At 42.3% G+C, this 21419-nt stretch overlaps 1 protein-coding gene across 2 annotated transcripts in view; it reads left to right on the plus strand.

Moving 5' to 3' along the window:
* Window positions 1-549: 549 nt before the first annotated feature.
* stxbp1a (syntaxin binding protein 1a) overlaps window positions 550-21419 on the plus strand; it is a 30381-nt gene continuing 9511 nt past the window's right edge. Inside the window, exons 1-17 of one of the 2 annotated variants that reach the window (XM_046374754.1) lie at window positions 550-869; window positions 12378-12427; window positions 13351-13432; window positions 13534-13610; window positions 14467-14545; window positions 15207-15310; window positions 17000-17148; window positions 17764-17848; window positions 18024-18154; window positions 18290-18397; window positions 18502-18562; window positions 19331-19396; window positions 19490-19570; window positions 19744-19882; window positions 20369-20478; window positions 20637-20738; window positions 21238-21323. In XM_046374754.1, coding sequence (XP_046230710.1) covers window positions 833-869; window positions 12378-12427; window positions 13351-13432; window positions 13534-13610; window positions 14467-14545; window positions 15207-15310; window positions 17000-17148; window positions 17764-17848; window positions 18024-18154; window positions 18290-18397; window positions 18502-18562; window positions 19331-19396; window positions 19490-19570; window positions 19744-19882; window positions 20369-20478; window positions 20637-20738; window positions 21238-21323 — 1547 coding nt within the window. In that variant the 5' untranslated portion in view covers window positions 550-832. The remainder of the gene's footprint in view (window positions 870-12377; window positions 12428-13350; window positions 13433-13533; window positions 13611-14466; window positions 14546-15206; window positions 15311-16999; window positions 17149-17763; window positions 17849-18023; window positions 18155-18289; window positions 18398-18501; window positions 18563-19330; window positions 19397-19489; window positions 19571-19743; window positions 19883-20368; window positions 20479-20636; window positions 20739-21237; window positions 21324-21419) is intronic. The other variant, XM_046374755.1, reaches the window with a different exon arrangement.

The following is a 21419-nucleotide window of genomic DNA, read 5'->3' on the forward strand; positions in this document are numbered from 1 at the left end:
TCCGTCATCACATCGAACCTGTGAATTTTTATATGACAGACAATGGTCACAGAACAAATAAAAGAGTGATTCTAATAATTTAATGTTTGTTGAATATAATGCACAATATTAACGATGAATAAGTCCATTGGAATATTCTCGTAATTTTCTTATTCACCACATCGGCTGGTTAGTTAGTGAGTTTATTGTTTATTCGGATTAGCTCTCTCTGGCGTTCATATTAAAAAAAAAATCAACAAAATGTTTACACTTGTAGCCTACTTCATGCAGTACAGGTACGGCGATAAACGCCACTGTTATAAATTATATTACTATAAGCGAAAATAAACTTTTAGTTAAATATGTAGTCTTTGCCTTCGTAGAGAAACTAATCAACCTGTAGACATCACACTGGACTCTGAGAACTTTCCCTCTTGTCTTTTCATGGGGACAATATAATCTATGGATGGAAAATCTTTAATTATAGTCTCTAATCTCCGCTCATTAAAACAAATATACATCAAAACTAAAGGCGGCATATGACGGCTATAGCTGTAGTTTGTTCGACGTGGAGACACTAAATGGCGAGTTTCTGGAAAGTAAAATAACACAAGTGGTGTCTGAACGATATAAGGACAAATGAGGGATTTAAGAACAAGTGTAAGGCCGTGATGGGGAATTGTTTAAGCTAATAAGTCGCAGTCGTCCAGCGCTACCAATGAGAGGATGATGCGGAAGGATACGCACTGACGTTTCCAACCGGAGGCTCCTCCGCAGCGCTGTAAGGTGAACAGAGAGAGGGAGAGAGGGAGGAAGCAGAGGGCGAACACTCAGTCCAACACTCAGCAGCACCATGGCACCTATCGGACTAAAGGCGGTGGTCGGTGAAAGTAAGATTATTTTTCTTTTATTTTGTCCGAAATTCGGTGAGATGCGTCGCTGCGTTTTGTGTGTGTGTGTGTGTTCTGCCAGGATGCGGATGTCGGCTAGTGCATCGGGGTGATGGTGATGAAGATGATGATGATGAAGGTGCTGCTGTTGGTGTTCCATTGTGTCCTTTTGTAAAGCACAGCCGTGTAGCGAGGGAGCTGTGGATAACCTGCAGAGGCTGAGTCTCATCAGGCTCCCGCGGTGCGGATGCGCAGTTGTGTTTCAAGCAGCAGATACCTGAATGTGGCTCAGGCGAGCGGCGATTAGCCCACTGACGAGTAAACGTAGGCATCCTCTGCCAGAAGGGTGCAGGAAGCCTGGAGGCAAATGTAACCCACAGCCTCAATCCGCGTTTATTTCAGAGATCGTCTGTGCTGCATTAGAGCTGCAACGTAAACTGTGGTTTTGCCAAAATATTCTCCAAGGTGCTGCACACTTGCTTCTCACGTCTTTCTTATCTAATGTAACGCAATTAGTTGTAAAGTGACTGACGATTATCACTCTCCATCCATGGGATTCCCTGATTTCAGCAGTGCCTCACCCCTCTGATGGAGCAGATTCGGTTGCGTAAAACACCCTTTCTCATCCGGAGCGCTTCAGCGCTGAATCAAGCTGCTGTCAGCTCCGCTACTCGTTAATGGCGGATTGTATCCAAGACGAGAAAGTTGCTTTTAAAACAGGGCCGCCACGCGAGAAATTCCGCATTATCTGTACACAAGCTACCGTACAGTAACGATCAGCGAATATCCTCTCATCATCATCCTCCTCATCCTCATCATGCCCTTTACTGGCTGTGCGCCACCGATCAAACCCAGCCCGTGTAATCCCGTGTCATTAGGACGCAGCAGACTCGACTGCTCGGTGTCTGATTTTGTCATTTAGACTCATTTGTTTGGACTGATGTCCCAGCAGTGTCGGTGTGCGTGGTGCTGATGCAGGCTGGAACATGGAGGCGCAACTCGATTCTGCTCAGCAGGGTCAACTGGGTGCAAGTGTTGGTGGTCGTGATCGTGTCAGACAGGCCTGTAGTGGAGGTAGTAAATACTCTCAGTGGCCAATTAATGTGAAGCCAGGTATTGTCGTGTTTTCCGTCATTTCTTCGTTTTTCTCTCCATTTTCGGTAAGGAGCCCTGCCCGTGGTGCAGGATTTGCTTCATTTCATATCTGTCGTTTAACTTATCGATTCGGCTTCAAATTTCACTACTGAAATCCTGATCTGTAGTTCTGTCTCACTCTCTGACAGTAAGATTTTTAAATTTAGTAAATTATATCAGGACCAGTGGTGCATCACATTTCTCATGTGTGCTGCTGCAAATTTTGTAGCCCCCCCCCCATCCTATTACACAGACACACACACACCCTCCCCCCCTCAGTCACACACTCTTACAGCAGTTTTCAGCCATATGATAGGTTTGTGCTGTGGCTGGGAATCAGGCCTCCCACATGGAGCAGGATTTCAGCCTGAACCGAGTATTGCCAAAAAAAAAAAGAAAAGAAAAGCAAATTCACTTCGAAGCTCAGACAACATATATAATGGCATGTTATCTCTAAAATGATCCTTTAGTGATATATGTCACAATGTTTATTCACATGCACAGTGATCACATTTATGTTCTGTGCACCGTGTTCCACGTCTCATCTAAAAACTTTATCCAATCATTTGGTTAGTTTTTAATAAGCTTGCATTGAATCACTGATTTTAACAACAGTAAAAGCAGCATGCAATCATATTATTATCATATCGTCGAACAGCCTTGCAGTGGAGTTAGACTATTTTTTTAAATAGGTGATTAGAAAAAGGTTGTGTGGTCTTCTGTATTGTGGCTGAGGTGAGAAACAGTATCAGTGTGAGCCCACGTATGCATTCTTATCCCCACTGCATCACCGCCAGTCGTGCTCATGTTATGATTTTTCTGCAATATTGCAGGGTTTTTTTCATGATCTGTGCCCCCACAACATTACACAATACAGCTTCCCATGCCATATATTCTTGTATGATCTGCATTATTTAATTACTTAGGCCTTGTGACTAGCAATTACATAACCCAGTTTTTGAAACTAAAGGCAGACACACCAAGGCTCTCAGTGTCGAGTGAATTTTCCAGAACAACATAAACACTTGTGTGTGTTTCCCAGAAGGCTGGGATGCAGCAGGCAACACCTGCGCTCTGTTTGGCTGAGGTGAAGCTGGGATGGGATTGGTGGACGTGGTGGGGGTAAAAAGGGAGGGCAACACCATCCTGGGCCCTCTCTGCAGCAGTGGATGTAGCAGCCAGGATGAAGGAGGGGGGATGGGCAGCAGGCAGAGCCTTACTCTCCCCTTTCATGACTGTATGTGAGCATCAGTCCCCAAGAGGACCAGAGAGAAAATACAGCTGAATGGTGAGGATCTCAGTAGCCAGGAACAACCTGAGCAGGTAGATATCAAAGTCAGAATAGTGGAGATAGGAAAAAATAGAAAATAATATTCTGTTTTTGGTATTCAGGGTGTGGGTACTTGACAGTGTAATGCATACAGGGCTGTTCAACATGATCTTCTTATATTGAATTGTACAGGTGTTCATATTATTCTGTCTAACTGGCCTTTGGTTGCCAAAAAGTTACCGTGACAACTTAAATTCCAAACAGTGACCTTTGTTGCTTCTGTCTCCTCTGGTTTCCTGTCTGTCTGTCCAATAATGCTGAAAATGCCCCCCAAAATAATCATCTTAATTCTATTCCTTATGTTTCTCAAAAGGCCAAGGCCTCTTGTGACTCTTTTATGTTGACTCAGATGAGAAATTGTGTACCTACACAGTCTGATTACTTGAATCAGTCTTTTATTAGTGGGCTGCACTCTATATGTGTGATGATATACAGTAGTAGTATATAGCAGTTCTGGAATATACATAGCTAAAAGGAAATGTTTTTTTTTACTAATCTACTGAAATAAGTATCTTACAAATTAAGATAGGCCTACTTCAAGTCTCCTGTATGGGATTTCTCTGACCATAACCAGATCAGTGTCTCACAGTATGGATTTAGACTGTGAAACTGCCCTGCTTTACATTTGTACATTATAGTCTGATTTCGTCTTACTGTCCAGGGTCATGAGTTTCACCCCTGCCACACACACTCACACAGTACTGTCAAATTACAGTATTAATGACCATATTTTAGTTGCAGGTACAAGTAAAGTGACTGTTCACTTAAGAGAAAAATATTCCTGTTTGGTGCCAAGGAAGTAGAGAAACAACAGCCTGTGAACCAGGGACATGGTGATGACATGGTCACCGTCTGACACCTGGCCTACAGGATCATCGTCAGCATCTGTTTACTGAACCAAGATTCCACTCAGAATACTTATTATGATTTTGGCATTTTGGTCACTTTATTTTTTGGTCAGCTAATCCAAAAATTCAAAGGGCATCGCACCTGCAAAAATAAAATTGCTTTTCACGAGTGATGCAGAAGTAGGGCTACATACGCCATGTGATAATGTCCATAATGAAATATTTTGGCAAATAGCATACAATAAATTTGTACTGTTCAGTGTTGTAACAGAAAGAAACAATACAAGGCTTGTGCTGAAAGACGCCAGTTGAGCCGCGAGGAGTAGAGAATGAGAAAGGGAAAATGATACGACTGTCATGTCTGTGGGTTAGCTACGCAGCTGTAGTGAGGAGATGCTTAGCTTAGCTTAGCAGATAGCGTGGAAGTTGGCGGAAACATTCAGCATGGCTCGGTTCAAAGTTCAGTTTCTTGGCAAACAAAAGCCAGGCGCAGCTACAAGGCAGCTTTCCATAAGTCTTGACTTCACAGTGAGTTTGTCAGGTTTGGTGTTGTTACATGGAAGCCAGAGAAGCTGTACAGGAGTATTGAGCAAATTGATAAACCAGACAGCTCCAACACAGAATTCCCCTTTAAACCATAAATTGTTGTTTTTGCATTTTGCTTTATGTACAGAACACACAAATGGTGTTTAAGTTTTAATAATTGCATGTAAGAGGTGTTGGTGTGGTTTATTTTGATCTTTGGAAAGAACCTGGCTTGCTGTTTCCCTGTTTTTATGCTAAGCTAGGCTAACCATAGTCTGACTCTTAAGGTGCACATATGTGAGTGATGTTGATCTTCTCATCTAACTTCTAATAATGAAGCAAATAAGTGCTTTTCCCAAAACGTTGAACTATTCTCTCAATTATGTGCTTGTAATGAGTCAGTCTGTTCTTATCTGGAGTACCAGGGAGCAGGCTGGTGTGGAGTCACTGCTCACTGTGTCGGTCTGTGTAGAAGAGAAGGAAGGAGGAAGGTGAAACAGAGACGGAGGAGGACACGTGCATACACTCAGTTGCACATGTACGCGAACACACACTCACACTCACGCACGCAGCTTTCCGCTGACCTTGGAATCATCCACTGAACCAGAATATCATACACTCGTCTGGGTTCAGAGTGTGACGCAGTGCCTGCAGCCCCTGGGCCTCCGTAAACACACACATACACACAACAAATACACATACTGTGCACACACATGCTCCCCAATAAATCCATGCTGAAATGTCACATCGCCGTGGTTACAGAGCATGAAGGCCTGGCTGAAATAGAGCTTTCCAATGCAGGGTTACAGTGGCTCATAATCTTAATGAATTCCCCTTCTCATACGCTGAGGGAGAGTGCTGTGTCAGAGCTGGCAGACGTCCTCCTCCTCCCACTCTTCTCAGCCGCATGTGACTGCTCTCTCCATCCTCCTTTTGCTTGCATATACACACACATGCAGCGGAGACATATTTAACACACTGTTACAGAAATATCTCCCTTATAGAAGATCGGTGCAGCGTGAAAACCAAGTAGCGTCAGCCAAGATGCTCTCGTCCTTAAGCGGCGAAAACAAATAGAGGAAGCACACATTAAGGAGCAGGGACAGCGTGACAAGATGGTGACATGTCAAGTTGTTCATTTAACTGTGGATGAGGATTTAGAATATGCAAAATGATATTGATTTGAGCTTTTATGTTGTACGTTAAGCGGTGCAGCTGAGCTGGAGCAGACTGCGGAGCTCTCAGAGCTTCACGTAGACCTCTAGCCAGGTCATTGCAGCCTGCAGCATCGCAGCAGATCAGTTCCTGCAGTCTATTATATACATCTGCTGTTTTCATTCTGTGAGTTGTTTCTCAGCTTCATTTTTTAATTTATGAATTACTGTATTACATATCAAGCTCATGGTTTCTTACAGGTTCCTGCACTGGTATTTGTGTGACAGAGAAGAACACATTTAAATGATTTTGATTTATCAGTTCAATAAGATGACTAATCACTTTGATGAGTGATCTGTCTTTAAAGTCAGTGAAATGGGCATTAGAACACCAAAATCCACCCACACCTTCTTCACCTTCACTCTGAGACTGCACTCTTGGAAATGTAAACACTTTTTGCCATCTGGCATCAAACGCTGGAGCCTATCCCAGCTGACTACGGGCGAGAGGCGGGATGCACCCTGGACTGGTCGCCAGTCAGACACTCACACCTGGGGGCAATGTAGACAATGAAATGAAATACCTTCATGGTTTTTGTTTGTGAATTTGACAATTCCTTTCAAATGTCCTCACTGGCACATCGTGAACTCTGAGTTCAACCATGACTATAAAACAAAGTGGTCTTGCCTCTCTGAGAAATTGGACAGAAGTGGGTCAGCACTTGCAGAATCAAATGTGTTGAAAAGATAAAATATATCTTCTCATCTGACAAGAACAGTGTAGTGATATCATACCTATTAAAATAATTCTGAGGGCGTTCTGTAGGAGTGTTATAACACCAGATTTTGTACAGTAGCGACTGATCAGTCAACTGGTTGTCTCTGATCTCCTTATGCAAGAGCATTATTCTGTGAAGAATTTTCCAAGAAATTAGTTGCCTTTTGCTTGTGAAATTAATGTACTGAGCTGTGAGAGAAGTGCAGTAATACACACTAAAGAAATATTTGTACATGCATCAATAAATGAGCCAGCTACATTCTTGCATACAAAACTGGCCACAGTTCAAGAGCACCTCTTCATCTGTGGTTCCTTTTATGGAGGCTTCATGCTGTCAGGTCAGTGGAGGTGGCTGCCTGCTCCATGTGTGTGGCAAGTATGTCGAGAAGCAAACAAAATGTCTGCTTTCTTGTGCACGTTGTCACAAAAGATCTGTACTTTTTCACACACCATGTTTTTGGGTCTCTGCACATGGGTAGTCATCTGGTGTTTGAATATTTTGATTTTTGCATCACCCCAATGTTAACTGATGCTTCCTCAACATTGGCAGGCACTGGTAGACCCACCGACTTTAAAAGTATAAAGAGTTGACCCTCTCCTCTATCCACTTCTGCACTAAGATGCATTCAAATGAACTGCACTACGTTACTTGACATATCGCAAATGTAGTCACCTGACATCAGAGACCTGCAGTCAGGGCGTCTCTGTCCTCAGGTGTCATGACTCTTGCCTTTCCTCTGCTCCCGTACATCGTCTCCCATCACCCATCAGTGCAGTTTGTGGGAAACGATCCTCACAGTCCATTTGCTGTTATGGCTGAGTGACCTTCACCCCTCGTCATCTTGCACAACCTCTGACTGGATGGATGTTGAAGGCCAGAGAGGCCACCAACTCATGATCCTCTGTCTTCCTTTATTTTTACAACCAACTTGTTCTGGTTGGGGCTGGTTGTGGTGTTATGTAACTGCAGGCCTGACCAGGCTCCAGACTAAATATCAAGCTGTGAAAGCTCAGAGTTTCAAGATTGGTGCTCTAATGTGGTATTTTTTTGGTCGGTTTGTATTTTTGAAATCCATTTAATTTTAAATCAATGTTAAATATATGGAACTGTAGGAAACTAGTATGTTTTGATGCTTCATGCTGCCTTTGCAGTTATCACTCAGTGGTGAGCCTTTACCTTAACCTCACTGTGACCTAAACTGACAACGGCGTGAACACTGTTTATTTCTATTTGTTTTATTTAAGCTGCAGACACTCGTGGGTTTCGTTTCGTGGGTCTTTCTGACAAACGCAGTTGAATAGCGTTAAGAGTTGTTGTCGTCTTTCAGTGTGAGCCCTGCTGAAATGTCTGTCTCTTTAAGATCAGCCGTGTCAGATTCTCTTGGGACTGATGCTGCTGTGAAGCTGAGATCCAGAGAAAAAATGGGTCATGTACTCAGAGGTGAAAGTCCCTGAAGGGGGGAGAACGACGAGGCAAAGGGAGAAGCTGTCAGCTCTTCACTGCTGCATAATGTGTGGAGTCAGGCCTGCATGTACATTGAGCCAGTCTGCAATATTATGCAGCACATCACACTGCTTCTTCATAATAGTGAAGTTTGCTTTTCATTTGCAGTTTTTAAAATCTACTTTCCTTTAGTTTTATGGTTTGAACAAAACTTTGTGGCATTAGTTTGTCTTCGTTCTCTTCCCTGTCCTGCCATGAGGATGTGTATCCTGTTAAACTGGAAGTGAGAGGGATTATAAGGCTTCTGAGGAGTGTGTGTGTGTGTGTTTTTTCAGGTCCCTTCCCTTCTGTTTGACTGGTACATTCCTGTGTTGTTGTGCTTGTATCAGGAGGTCAGAAAGGAAAAACTCACAGCACTGCTTCCTCCTGATGTGGTTTTGATCTTCATTCGTTGTGTGCAGCGTCCACTTTACTATTTTATCATCATAGTTTCTTTGTTAACATGACTCAGTTAAGGTCAGCACAGGAGATGAAAGACACAACTGAAGGAATAGCTCTGGAAATATGGTGTTGTAATGATAAAATTAGAAATGTCTACCATGTATGTAATTAAATAATCATTTTAACTACAGCTCTTTTCTGAAGGCAATAAAAATATTTATTTAGCTGAAAGATTTCACACAACTCCACAACAATATTCAGAAAACTATGAAACATGTTACCAATAAAAAAATATAATGAAATATGTCGTGACAGGGCAGGACTTTACCGTCCCTTTAAGAGCAATAGCTGTTAGCTCTATATGACAATACAGTCTTGAAAAGATGGATTTATAGTCATTTTCACAATGAAAGGGCAAAAAGAAAACCCCAAAACTAAAAAAACCCCACTAATGTATCCTGCTATGATTGTATGTACATTAGTTGCCTTTTGCAGTTGATTTCTCTGTTCAGGCAACACTCGATCACCATTCAGTCGGTGTTAAGCAGCCAGTCTGTAACACTGGCTGCTTCTTACTCCTCCCTGTTTTCCAGTGCATTTGTGACATCAAATGTGACACACCAGAAGAGAAAACCGAAATGGCAAACTTGTCCGAGAAAAATATCTGGCTGTTCAGCTCCTAAATGCTGAACTTCCTGCTGTCTGCAGTTCGATGTTGGCCGGAATGGTGTTCAGTGACCTTGCTGAAAACAGCTGCAAGGTTAATGAGTGGACTAAAAGATGCTAAAATGCTCTGTGGAGCTGCAAAGTCTGGTGATAGCTGTCTGTGAGTTTGTCACTACAAGTGACACCTTTTGGATCGAAAAGGTTGTATTGTTGCTCCTCGGTCCATCTTCAGAGGAGGATTTAGTACAGTTTGTAGTGTGAAAGTAGCCCTACATACTGCTGTGTACGAGAACTTAAAACTTTAAAATCACTTGAAGAAAGCACTAATTTATACTAATGCACCAGTTCAGTGACTGGAGCTGCTTTTATCAGAAAAGCTTTATCAGAGACATGCTGCAGCACAGAACAAGAGGAAACACATCAGCTGCAGCAGAGGAAGAGGGACAACCTGTGACGGATATCCATGCTGCTTCTTTGTTTGTAGAGGTGTCTCATCCTGTGGCCTGGAGCCGCTGCTGGATGAACAACAAGTTGACTTTTTAGGAATTAAAGCAAACCGACTTTAATTTTTTAGCACAGATTTGTCAACAGCTCCAAAGTCAAAATACTCAGCACTTAATAAAACAAAAATCTGTGTGTCAGTTTTTGATTTTGTCACCTCAGGTTGTATTGGCTCTGCAGCTGTGCTGACACATCAGCTTACAGAACAGGGCACAGAAGATGCTGGGAATAGACTGAAGCTGAGTCTGGGAGTCTCTCTGTCGTTTAGTGAGGATAATATTGGGACTATTCCAAGATCATGTGTCCCGCAGGAGGTCAGATACAGTTCCTCTGACTCACAGGAGGTGTAGGCTGGAGTGTGTCGGTGTTTCTGCATTCGCTCGGTCAAATTTAGGTCATGTAGTACGTAGGCTGCTTTTAAAGACCCGTTCTGTAATTTTGTTAACAACATAAATTTGTATACAAATAACTTTATTTGTATACATAACTCATGGGTTTGAGTTATATACAGAATCTGTCTGTCTATTCATCCCATCTACCCTTCCTGTCTTCTGTTGTTATTATTAATTAGGGATTTTCTATCTTTCGATCTGTCTACAGTATATAGACAAAAGTATTGGGACACCTGACCATTATACCAACAGGGACTTTAAGACTTTAACGGCATTGCATTTTAAATATATAGATAGCTTTGCGGTTATAACAGCTTCCACTTTTATGGGAAGGCTTTGGAGTGTTTCTGTGGAAATTTTTGCTCATTCATCAATAGAGTATTTTTGAGGTCAGGCACTGATGTTGGACCAAAAGGCCTGGCTCACAATCTCTGTTCCAGTTTATCCCCAAGGTGTTGGATGTGGTTAAGGTCAGGGCTCTGTGTGGGCCAATCAAGTTCTTCCACACCAAACTCATCCAATCATGTCTTTATGGAGCTTTGCTTTGTGCACTGGTGCACAGTCATGCTGGAATAGAAAAGAGCCTTCAACAAACTGTTGCCACAAAGTTGGAAGCATAGCATTGTCCAAAATGTCTTGGTATGCTGAAGTATTAAGATTTCCCTTCACTGGAAGTAAAGGGCCGAGCCCAACCCCTGAAAAACAGTCCAATAAAGAGGTATGTCTGAATACCTTTGTCTATCTATCTATCAATCTATCTGTCTATCTGTGTTGATCATCACCTGAATGAATTTACCACCGGATGTTTTGGAGGCAGAAACATAGAAATCTACTGACTTGAACTCATCCCTGATCTTTATTTGATGTGTACTCTGTAATCTTTTAATCTGTGGTAATCCATCAGTATCTGCATGGCCGCAGGTTTTAGCCGGGGCCGAAGCGCTTAGCGTTTTATGTTTGCTGCGATCCAGTGTGATGTTAAACAGTAATTCAGCCTAAATGGATTTATCCTAATGCTGCCGGCAGATGGCTGGTACAGCGATGAGGCCAATATGAGTGTCGTGGCACAAATAGGACCATCGCATTGGATGGGATTATTTGTCCATTGTGGATCTTTGGGAGCACTGAGAGGCAAAGCGCAGTCACCTCCCAGCAGTCCCTGTGTTTTGGTTTACTCACTGAGATGATTTATTCCACTGTTGCAGATCTGTGGTTGGAGGCTACATCTGACTTTGGCTTGCTGTTGTCCTCCAGTGTAGGAAATGCATTCTGGGATTTTCAAATCTGTACCAGTAGGGCACAGTAATGTTTGTCTCCACTGCAACTTCTATTTGTTCTATTTGTGTCGAATTGGAGTTAGGTGTAGTCAAACAATCCAAGCACCTTGTTTTTGACTTGTTTTTTACTGTATATGACTACAGTACAGCAAAGCAGTACTTTAAGGTTGAAACTGCACACATTGATACACGTGGAAGTGTGGAACATTACTTAAAATAAAATCTAGTCATTAGTTATTTTTGATGGAGGAGCCACTCAGATCCTTTATTAAGCAAAAGTGTTAATTCCACATTATGAAAAATACTCAGCTATCAGTCCTGCATTAAAGATGTTACTTCATATATACGTATAATCAGGAAAATGGACTTAAATTATTAAAAGTAAAAGTTGTCAATAAAGGAAAATGTTCCCTATGACTGTTAATATTATATATGATATCATTAGATTATTATGACTCATGAATTAACGTAACCATAAAATTTTCGTCGATGAAATTTAGCAGAGTGGAAGTGCAAAGTGGCATGAGAAGAAGAAGAGACATAAAGATTTGCCTCAATAATACATTGAGGATATATATTAATATATTAATTTATATTTTGTTGTTCTGCTCTTAACTTTCTTAACTGAAATGACCGACTCTGCTACCCTCAAGGATGAGCAGGAGTAGGATGGATGGCTGAAGCAGTCATCAAGGTTTTTGCTACTCAATAGAGATTGCGAAGAATATTTGATTGTACTCCTATTAACAAAAAAAGATATTTCATTTAAAATTCTGACAGAAAAGAAAAATGAAAACCTCTTTTTATACAAAGCAAAACCTCATAGAGTCAGCTGTCAGTGTAGAGGGACGGCTCGCTAAATAAATGGAGCACCTTCTGTACCGTAACACAGAGACATATGTGAACGTACACACACACACACACAGCCTCTTCGTGAGTATTCCTTGTTTATACAATGCCAAAACATCTTTGCTCGTGTTGCTCATGTTTCCTGATGGTCTTTGTTTTTATTTTACAGAGATTATGAATGATGTAATCAAGAAGGTGAAGAAGAAGGGAGAATGGAAGGTAAGAAGTTCACAGCCACAGGAGAACTCCCTGCAATAACAAACAAATAGACAGAAGGGCAGTGATGTGGATGGGCGAGGCTCCAGCAAGCAAACACTACATCATTGTATGTCAGTAACTAACTAATGTCTGCACATCAGAATCCTGCAGCTTCTTCTTTTTTCCTCTCAGGTTTGTTTAGACAGTTAAAACTTTGTATATTTGATTTGTTAAAAATTAATGTAATACTGTACAGTTTGAGAAAGAATGTCTGCAAACTCATTTGACAATTAATGACAAAATTGTCCTCCCTGACCAGCATTTGAATACTGGCCAATAGAGACATTCTGAAGTTTTCTGCAAAGTGGTCTCAGAGGACATAAATCACTGTCTCGTGTATAGAGACGGAGCCTAAACAATTAGCTCATCATTTAGTTAGTCAACTGGCAAAAGAATTTATTAGCAGCAATTTGATAATCGATTTATCATTTATGTAATTTCTAGAGCAAAAATGTTAGACAAGCACATGCTAACCTATCAGCTGCCATTTTTACCTTTTCTATGATTGTTCGAGGAGGAAACTGAGCTGATTTTGCTTACTTTACTTCCTGCAGCGCTGAGTAATATGAGTATACAGCTGGACAGAAATCTCTCGTGTCATCAGTCTGTGCATGTGGCCCACTTCTCATTTCTGTATGTGAATATGAGTGGTGCAGCAGGCAGAAATGTGATTTATTTTTTTGATTCAATATTTTTGAGGACCCAAAATCAATCTGCCCATCAGCAGGTGTAGTGAAATCCATAACAGATACAAACAAAGCTTTGAACATGTTCATGGGAGAAGGCTACATATTTGTTTAACATCAGTAATTGATTTGAACTCCAGCAAATACACATTTGCATAGTCCTTATTATTCTTATTTCCTCTTATTTCCTGTCGCCAGGCGCTGATTGTGGACCAGCTCAGCATGAGGATGCTGTCGTCCTGCTGCAAGATGACAGACATCATGACAGAAGGCATCACCAGTAAGAGGCTGTGCTCACGTGTATCGTGTCTTCGTACTGTTACGTCCCGTTTGCTTGTGCTCCTCTCTGACTGTGCACGTGTCTGTTTCCCGCTTCTCTAGTTGTGGAGGACATCAACAAGCGACGAGAGCCTCTTCCCAGCCTGGAGGCCATTTACCTGATTACACCCACTGAAAAGGTGTGCTTGCTCTCCCTCCCCTCTCCTCTGACATTCATAGTGTACATTCAGAGGCGTGTCACACACAGCTGTTGACTCAGCTGAGGCAAATTGCACACACACTTCTTTGTTTCTGTGGCGTCTCTCTCTCTCTCTTTCACTGTCTCTCTGCCTCTCAGCAGCAAATAAAGAATATGAATGTAAACAGATAAGGAATGGAAATGAAATGATTAGCATTACTGACAATACCATAATTAATACAGTATCACCAAGGCAGTGTGTAGAAGGTCTACAGTTTATCATAAATATGTTATACAGATATTGGCAAAAAGACACAAATAGTTTGTACTTTGATACATAGACTTAAGCAGGAGTCATATTTTGAAGGAGCTGAGAACACTTTCCTGTGTTGGTGTCAGGTTGCTTCAGTTATTGATTTCATTATTGGCTGTTTTATCCCCCCCAAGTAAACGTTTGATTTTGTTTTGCTCTGTTTGGCGTCTGTGATACATTTTTTTTCAAGCTTGTGGTCATTACATAGACTAACATTCATTTTCTGGAGACTTAAACACCACCAACATAACAATAAATATTACTTTGCTAATCCTAACCCTTGCCTTAACCTAACACTAACCTCAAGCTAACCTTAGAGCATGTCTTCACCGTAATACTTAATGATTTACATTGTGGGGACCCGCATTTGGACAGGTCCTCACAATGTGACTGTGTAAATGGATTTTTCTCCCGGCAACTACAGGAATATGTGTCCACACACGTACTCACACACACATGCACGCACACACACTGTAGTTAATATCAATATTCTCTCACGAGCTCTACAGTCTGACTGTGACTGCCTCTGTTTCTCTCTCCTCAGTCTGTCCACACCCTCATTGCAGACTTCAAAGACCCTCATTCAGCTAAATACAAGGCAGCCCATGTTTTCTTCACTGACTGTGAGTATGCACATCATTACTGTTATCATCATTATACTGCATGCAATGCAGCATCTGCGTTCTAAAATACACGTTTTGCAGAATTCACTTCACTATTCACTTATTTTGTTTATAACTGTTTCTTTCAAAGATTAACAGCCACCCAGCCACATCTCACCCAGTTTCCTCCCAGCTCACAGTTAAAATTTGTTTGTATGTTTGCAGTTATTTGATAAATGAGCAGTGTACAAAGATCCTCTAATTTCTCATTTCACATCAGCAAATAATTGTGCTTTTGTGGGTTTTTTTTGTTCTGGCATTGCATTGCACTGTGGTAAAAGAGCCTCATTTAATTAATAAGGGGGATGCTACGGAGATGCAGTTACCTTGTACAGTACATGTCTCTGAGTTAAAAATGCCTTGGCAATGTAAGATGGTGCTCATGCAAGAATCTGCTGCTCCACCTCATCTGCCAAAAGGGTTACTAGACAAATGCTTGAGGAGGTGCAAAACAAACATTATCTCCTCACAAGCTTCACAATATATATATATATATATATATGTCGCTGGCATATTATTGTTTAAGTGTATTTATCTGTAAGGAAAACACAATTTAAAAAGCTGCACATTTAACAAACCAGTGAATTACAGTCGTGCTTTTTCTCAATTTCGCCGTGCCCAGCCTGCCCCGATCCACTGTTCAACGAGCTGGTGAAGAGCCGTGCTTCCAAAACCATCAAGACTCTGACGGAGATCAACATCGCCTTCTTGCCCTACGAGTCTCAGGTAAATATAAAACAGTGTGTAATGGCCTTGGGTGATGATGGTGACTCTGTTGTTAGAGGTGTTTCACAATAAAGTACGCCCTGTTTGAGACAGTGATTTCTCAAAAAACTGTTCTGAACAAAACCAGGCATGCATATTTTTTTATAAATATGGCATAAACAACGCACATGCATATTTCTGTCTTTGTGAATGTGTGTTTTTACACATCTGTCCCCTGGATTGCTTTTCCTTTCTTGCCCTAATGAAAGCTGGTTCACTTTTACTGTTTGTTGGTGACTGTGAGTGAAAGCCAAAGAGACAGGAGGGAGAGAGTTAGAGATGCAGAGATGGAAAGATGGAGAGCAGCGAGGGATCGATGGAGACAGGTGGGAGGAGAGAGACGCTGCAAAGGACACAGACAGGAATAGTAACAGTGAGGTTATTGGTTGTTAGATTCAGGGATGGATAAAAAGAGAAGCACAAATACACACTCAGGTGCCTGCTTGGCATAACGCTGCTGACTCACCAGTCACCCTTTTTAATGCCAGACTGTTGCAGAACGACTCATTTGTCGCAACACCTGCTTCTTCACCCTTATTGCATTCTCAAACTCCTGCCCCCCTCCCACTCCTTTTTGTTTTTTTCATCCCACCATTCCTCCATCCTTGCCTTTGCACGTCGCTTGCAGGCTGTCTGTTTACTGCTCTCCATCAAGCGTCTTTTGTATTCTTATTCATATTTATTCTTTGCTTCCCTCCAACCAGATTTTTCCCAATTTCGGTCCCCTCTCCACCCACACCTTCTGTCTATCCTTCTCTCTCACTATTCTGAAGATGCTGTTAGGCCCACAATGCTTTGCTCCCCTCCTGTCTACTATGATTAATTCAGAGTCAGTGGTTTTCTGCTCTAGGCAAAGGACTGCCTCATAGTCCCGCCCACAGGCTGATGCTCATGCCCGATTGGATGATTCAGGATCTTTACAGCAGGCGGTAGCCAATGGTACATATCCTAACATAGGAACCCCTCTGCAAAGCAGCATGTGACCATGGACAGATGGGGTTGGAGGAGGGAGTGGTAGTGAGTGATGATGGAGAGGAGAGAGGAGGAAAGGAGAGGAGAGTAGAGGAGACAAACAGGGAAAGGAAGGAAAAAGGATTGTTGGAAGAAAGGGAGAAAAACGGAAATGCATGCAAGTAGAGAGCTTGCGATGAGAGAAAATACATGAAGAGGAACAAAGAAAGGAAACAGGAGAGGATGCAGGAGGAGAGGATGGGAAAACAAAATTGGAGGGAAGGGGTGAAACAAAGAAGCAAAAGAAGGGGAAAGAGGACCGAAGAGAGAATGATAAAGACATGAAGGGAGGGGAGAGAAAAAGAGGATATAAGGTGGAGGAATAAGGAAATGAAAAGAGATGAAGAAAGAAGGAAATGTGAGAGGAGAGGAGACACAAAGGAGAAGAGATTAAAAGACAGACCAGGAGAGGCAGTGAGACAGCAGCTGAAAATATTTAAATGAGCTGTTTGATATTAACACCTTCTGCTGGTTTTTACAAGAAGCTAACTGGCATGTTGTCGGTCCACAGTGATCTGCTGTATTTTACACAGAGCAGTTCACGCTCGGCACGTGACGCTGACAAAGTCCAACTCAAGTCCTGAATATGAAAGACAAAGTGCCTCAGAGTGTGAGTTGTGTACATGCTTGTGTGTGCAGGTGTACTCTCTGGACAATCCAGATGCCTTCCACAGTTTCTACAGCCCCCATAAGACCCAGCTGAAGAACCCAGTGATGGAGAGGCTGGCCGAGCAGATCGCCACGCTCTGTGCCACCCTGAAGGAGTACCCTGCTGTCAGATACCGAGGGTGAGCAACAGGGGGCGCAGCTGAGAGGCGGCTGCCGGAACTGACTGGTTTCTGGAATTTTAGCGTGCAAATAAATTGGTTATTTGGACAGATAAGGCGTCAAAGCCAGCCATAGGTGCTGCAGTGAGGATGACACTATTGCTCCTAAGGAGTAAGGAACAAAAGATATGATTACGATACCCTAGACGCTGATTTATTTCCTAATACTCCAGCTATGTAACCACATCTCCCTTATCTATGCCATCCACACAGTCCTGTCCATTCTCCTGGCTCACAGCTTGATGAACCTCAGTCTTTTAGGCCGGTCACCACAGAACTATTAAAGACGCGCTTGCATGAAAGCATTCAGTTACCTCTGCAGATATTACAGTTCAGTTATAGAGGGGAAAGTTGTTACATATGTCTTAATGATCATTTTCACACGACTGACTCCGCATGTTCAGGCAGTGCAGCAGCACACACACCCCTCACGCAGGTGTTTTCGCTTGCTTAAATGTGTGTCTTTGTCCTTCTCTCATTTTACCTGCCGTCCTCTCTATCTGTGTGTCGTCCATCTACATCCTTCCATTTGCCTGTCCATCTATCCACCCGTTTGTCTGTCTGTCATTCTGTCAGCGAGTACAAGGACAACTCCACCCTGGCCCAGCTGGTTCAGGACAAATTGGATGCCTACAAGGCTGATGACCCCACCATGGGGGAGGTGAGCTCAGGACAATCTTTTTCTTCTTCTTCTTCTTTTTTACCTGTTGTCTCATATTCCTGTTGGAAAATATTGATCTTAGTAGTCACACAATCAAATTATACATGATGTATGTATTTCAGATCGATCATAATATTGTTTATTTATCTTATTGCTCCTGTCCTTCTCTCTGTAGGGTCCAGATAAGGCTCGCTCACAGCTGATCATCCTGGACAGGGCGTTTGACCCAGTCTCTCCTGTCCTGCACGAGCTTACCTTCCAGGCCATGGGCTACGACCTGCTGCCCATCGAAAACGATGTCTACAAGTACGAAAGACCCAAATGACCTAACAGAAAGATTGTTACTTGTGAGGGTTATATTTCTGTTTTGTGTGGATTAAGGCTTCAGCAGGCAGAACTAAGTGAGTGTCTTTCAGTCAGGACGTGTCTTTTCCTCTTCAGGTACGAGACCAGTGGCATCGGGGACTCTCGTGAGAAGGAGGTTCTGCTGCATGAAGACGACGACCTGTGGGTTAGCCTGAGACACAAACACATAGCTGAGGTGTCCCAGTGAGTGATCTTCTTCATGCTTCTCTTCATGTGTGTCTTTGCATGCTGAATCAAGTGACATAACAGCTGTTCTCTCATGTGTCACTGCTGCATTTCATCATCAGGGAAGTGACACGCCAGCTGAAGGACTTTTCTTCCAGCAAGAGGATGAACACTGGGGAGAAGGTAAGTTTTAATAGTTTTAAGAGTTTTAATAAAAGTTTTAATAACAAAGCTGAATCCCAAAAAAATGGCAGATAACTAAAACAGAAGCAGCGTAAAGCAAATTCAAGTAAACCAGGGAGGACCAACCCCTAAAAAAAGTTAACTGAGAACAACCTGAAAAGGTACGGGGACCAGGAAAACTGATGTGTGTGAACTGACAACTCAAGGAAGGAACACTCATGGTTAGATACACAGGAAGACAAACAGCGACAGGCGAAACTAATCAAGCAGTCACAAAGGTGGGGAAGGGTAAAGCAAAAACTGATGCAAGAGGAGTGTGAACCTGCAAAATAAAACTAGAAGTGGTGGCAGATAGATTTTCAGTCTTTCTGCCAAGCTAAACTAAGGTTGTTGGCTGTGCCTTAATGTCTAATGGACAGGCACGAGAGTGGTGCTGATTAAGTAAAACTGATTAGAAGTCCGGCAGATTATCAGGTCTGATATTTAACATTTTACCAGTTACTATTATAGGTGTTTTTTTTTTTTATTTTGGAGTTTTATCGCTGATAAAATAAATTAAATAAATAATGTGTTGCTTTGGCTTTGGTGCAGTACTGTCTGTCTGTTTCCCAGCATGTTGGACAGTTCCTTTAATAATAATAATCAGAGAACATGAATTTTATTTATTTATTTACTATCCACTCATCACCTGGCAGCAGAACAGTCTTGTCTAATGTTTTGCACTGATGTTGATTATCACACTTATATCTTTTGCTTTCGTCCCACCAGACCACAATGAGGGACCTGTCCCAGATGCTGAAGAAGATGCCTCAGTACCAGAAGGAGCTCAGCAAGGTGTGTGTATTTCTATGAGTGTGTGTGAGAGAGAGTTTTCCTGTGTGTGTAACTGTGTATGCTCACACACTCTGTATGTTTTGTGCTTTTCAGTACTCCACTCATCTGCAGCTGGCTGAGGACTGCATGAAGCACTACCAGGGAACAGTGGACAAGCTGTGCCGTGTTGAACAGGTGAGGGAGAGAGAAGGTGGGGGATAAGGGAGGAAAGAGGAGAGGAAACAAGGAGAGAGGATAGGAAAGGAAATGAGGACAGAAGAGGAAGTGACAGGGGAAAATGCTTTTGGATCCCTGTAAATGTGTAATTAGAAATGACAAACTTATGATACCTGAGTTCTCTGTTCCAGGATCTGGCTATGGGCACAGACGCTGAGGGAGAGAAGATCAAAGACCCCATGAGGGCCATCGTGCCAATCCTGCTGGATGCCAACGTCAGCACTTATGACAAGATCCGCATCATCCTGCTCTACATTTTCCTCAAGAATGGTAAGCGTGACATGAAGAAATCAAACCTAGAGTCTGTACAATCTGTCCTGTCAAAGTGCAGCCTATTTTCAGTTTTGTATTATTGTTGAAATTATTCTTACTCTTTACTTCAGCTGCTGTATGATCACCTTTGTGCGTATTTCATTACGATACATAATGAAATGTAGAGAAATGGTCAGACTGCAGGGACATTAACCTGGTAATTCAGCACATAGTTGTGATCTGAAACTCGATGGGAGCTTCAACTGTTCAGCACAAGTCTGTTAAAATGATGTTTCACAGCAACAGACACAGAAAAGGAAAACCCGACAGTTTGACACAGCCTGTAAATTTAAGTAATATACACCTTTATGAAATAATTTTATTTTCGCCCTCAAGTTACAAAATATGAACTCCTGTTTATCCCAGAACACGCTGGACATATTAAATGTAAACATTGGCATGATACAGTTATAAGATATGACTTGTGTGTGTGTGTGATTTCAGGCATTACAGAGGAGAACCTGAACAAGCTGATCCAGCACGCTCAGATCCCCCCTGAAGACAGTGAGATCATCACCAACATGGCTCACCTGGGCGTCCCCATCATCACAGACGTAAGACTGTCACTGGGTGCTGCTCCTCTTTTGCTCTTTTCTGTTAATCTCTCTTCTGCTTTTTGTCGAGAGACATGCAGGCAGTTCTGATCGTCACTCTTTGCTCCCTTTTTACACATTCTGTCTTTGACGTCCTCATCTCTTCTTTCCTTCATCAGTCCACCCTCCGCAGAGGAAAGAAGTTGGACAGGAAGGAGCGTGTGAGCGAGCAGACCTATCAGCTCTCCCGCTGGACACCACTGGTCAAAGACATCATGGAGGTGTGTTTAAAGGGCTTAAATCACTATTAGATTTTTATCAGATATATTCTATATGTATGTTAATTTGTGCGTTTTTCATGCTTTCTTTGTTTAACCTGCTGCCCAGCAGCCGTACAGGAGTTTCTCTACTTTTCAGTTTCGAAAACATCTTCACTGTTTTTTTTCCCCTTCCTTTTGTTCGCTCAAGCTAACCTATATGTGGTATTCAAAAACCAAAAAATGATTTACCTGAACAGAATTATTAACTTTTCAATTGAGGTACAAAGACAGCAACTTTAGTCAAACATCTGTTTTTCCTGGTACTTATCAACTATATTTAGCCCCTTATTTGTGCAAAGCCAATTCTCCAATGGACCTCCATAATGGAGGTACACACACTGGTTGCTAGGAGATGTAACACTACGGTGAGGCCCCTGCTTGAGTGCGTTTGCGTGTGTGTGTGTTTAAGGCCAACAATAATGCTGACAAAGATCTGTATTGTCTTTCTGTCCTCCTGCAGGATGCTATTGATGATAAGCTGGACACAAAGCACTACCCCTACATCTCCACCCGCTCCTCTGCCTCTTTTAGCACCACTGCAGTCAGGTACGCACACACACACACACACATATATACATACATACATACGTACATGTACACAGTGTAGCATCTTATTGCACGGCAGTAGACACCTTTTTAAAT

This window comes from Scatophagus argus, chromosome 20, assembly GCF_020382885.2.
Source record: "Scatophagus argus isolate fScaArg1 chromosome 20, fScaArg1.pri, whole genome shotgun sequence".
Lineage (NCBI taxonomy): Eukaryota > Metazoa > Chordata > Actinopteri > Scatophagidae > Scatophagus > Scatophagus argus.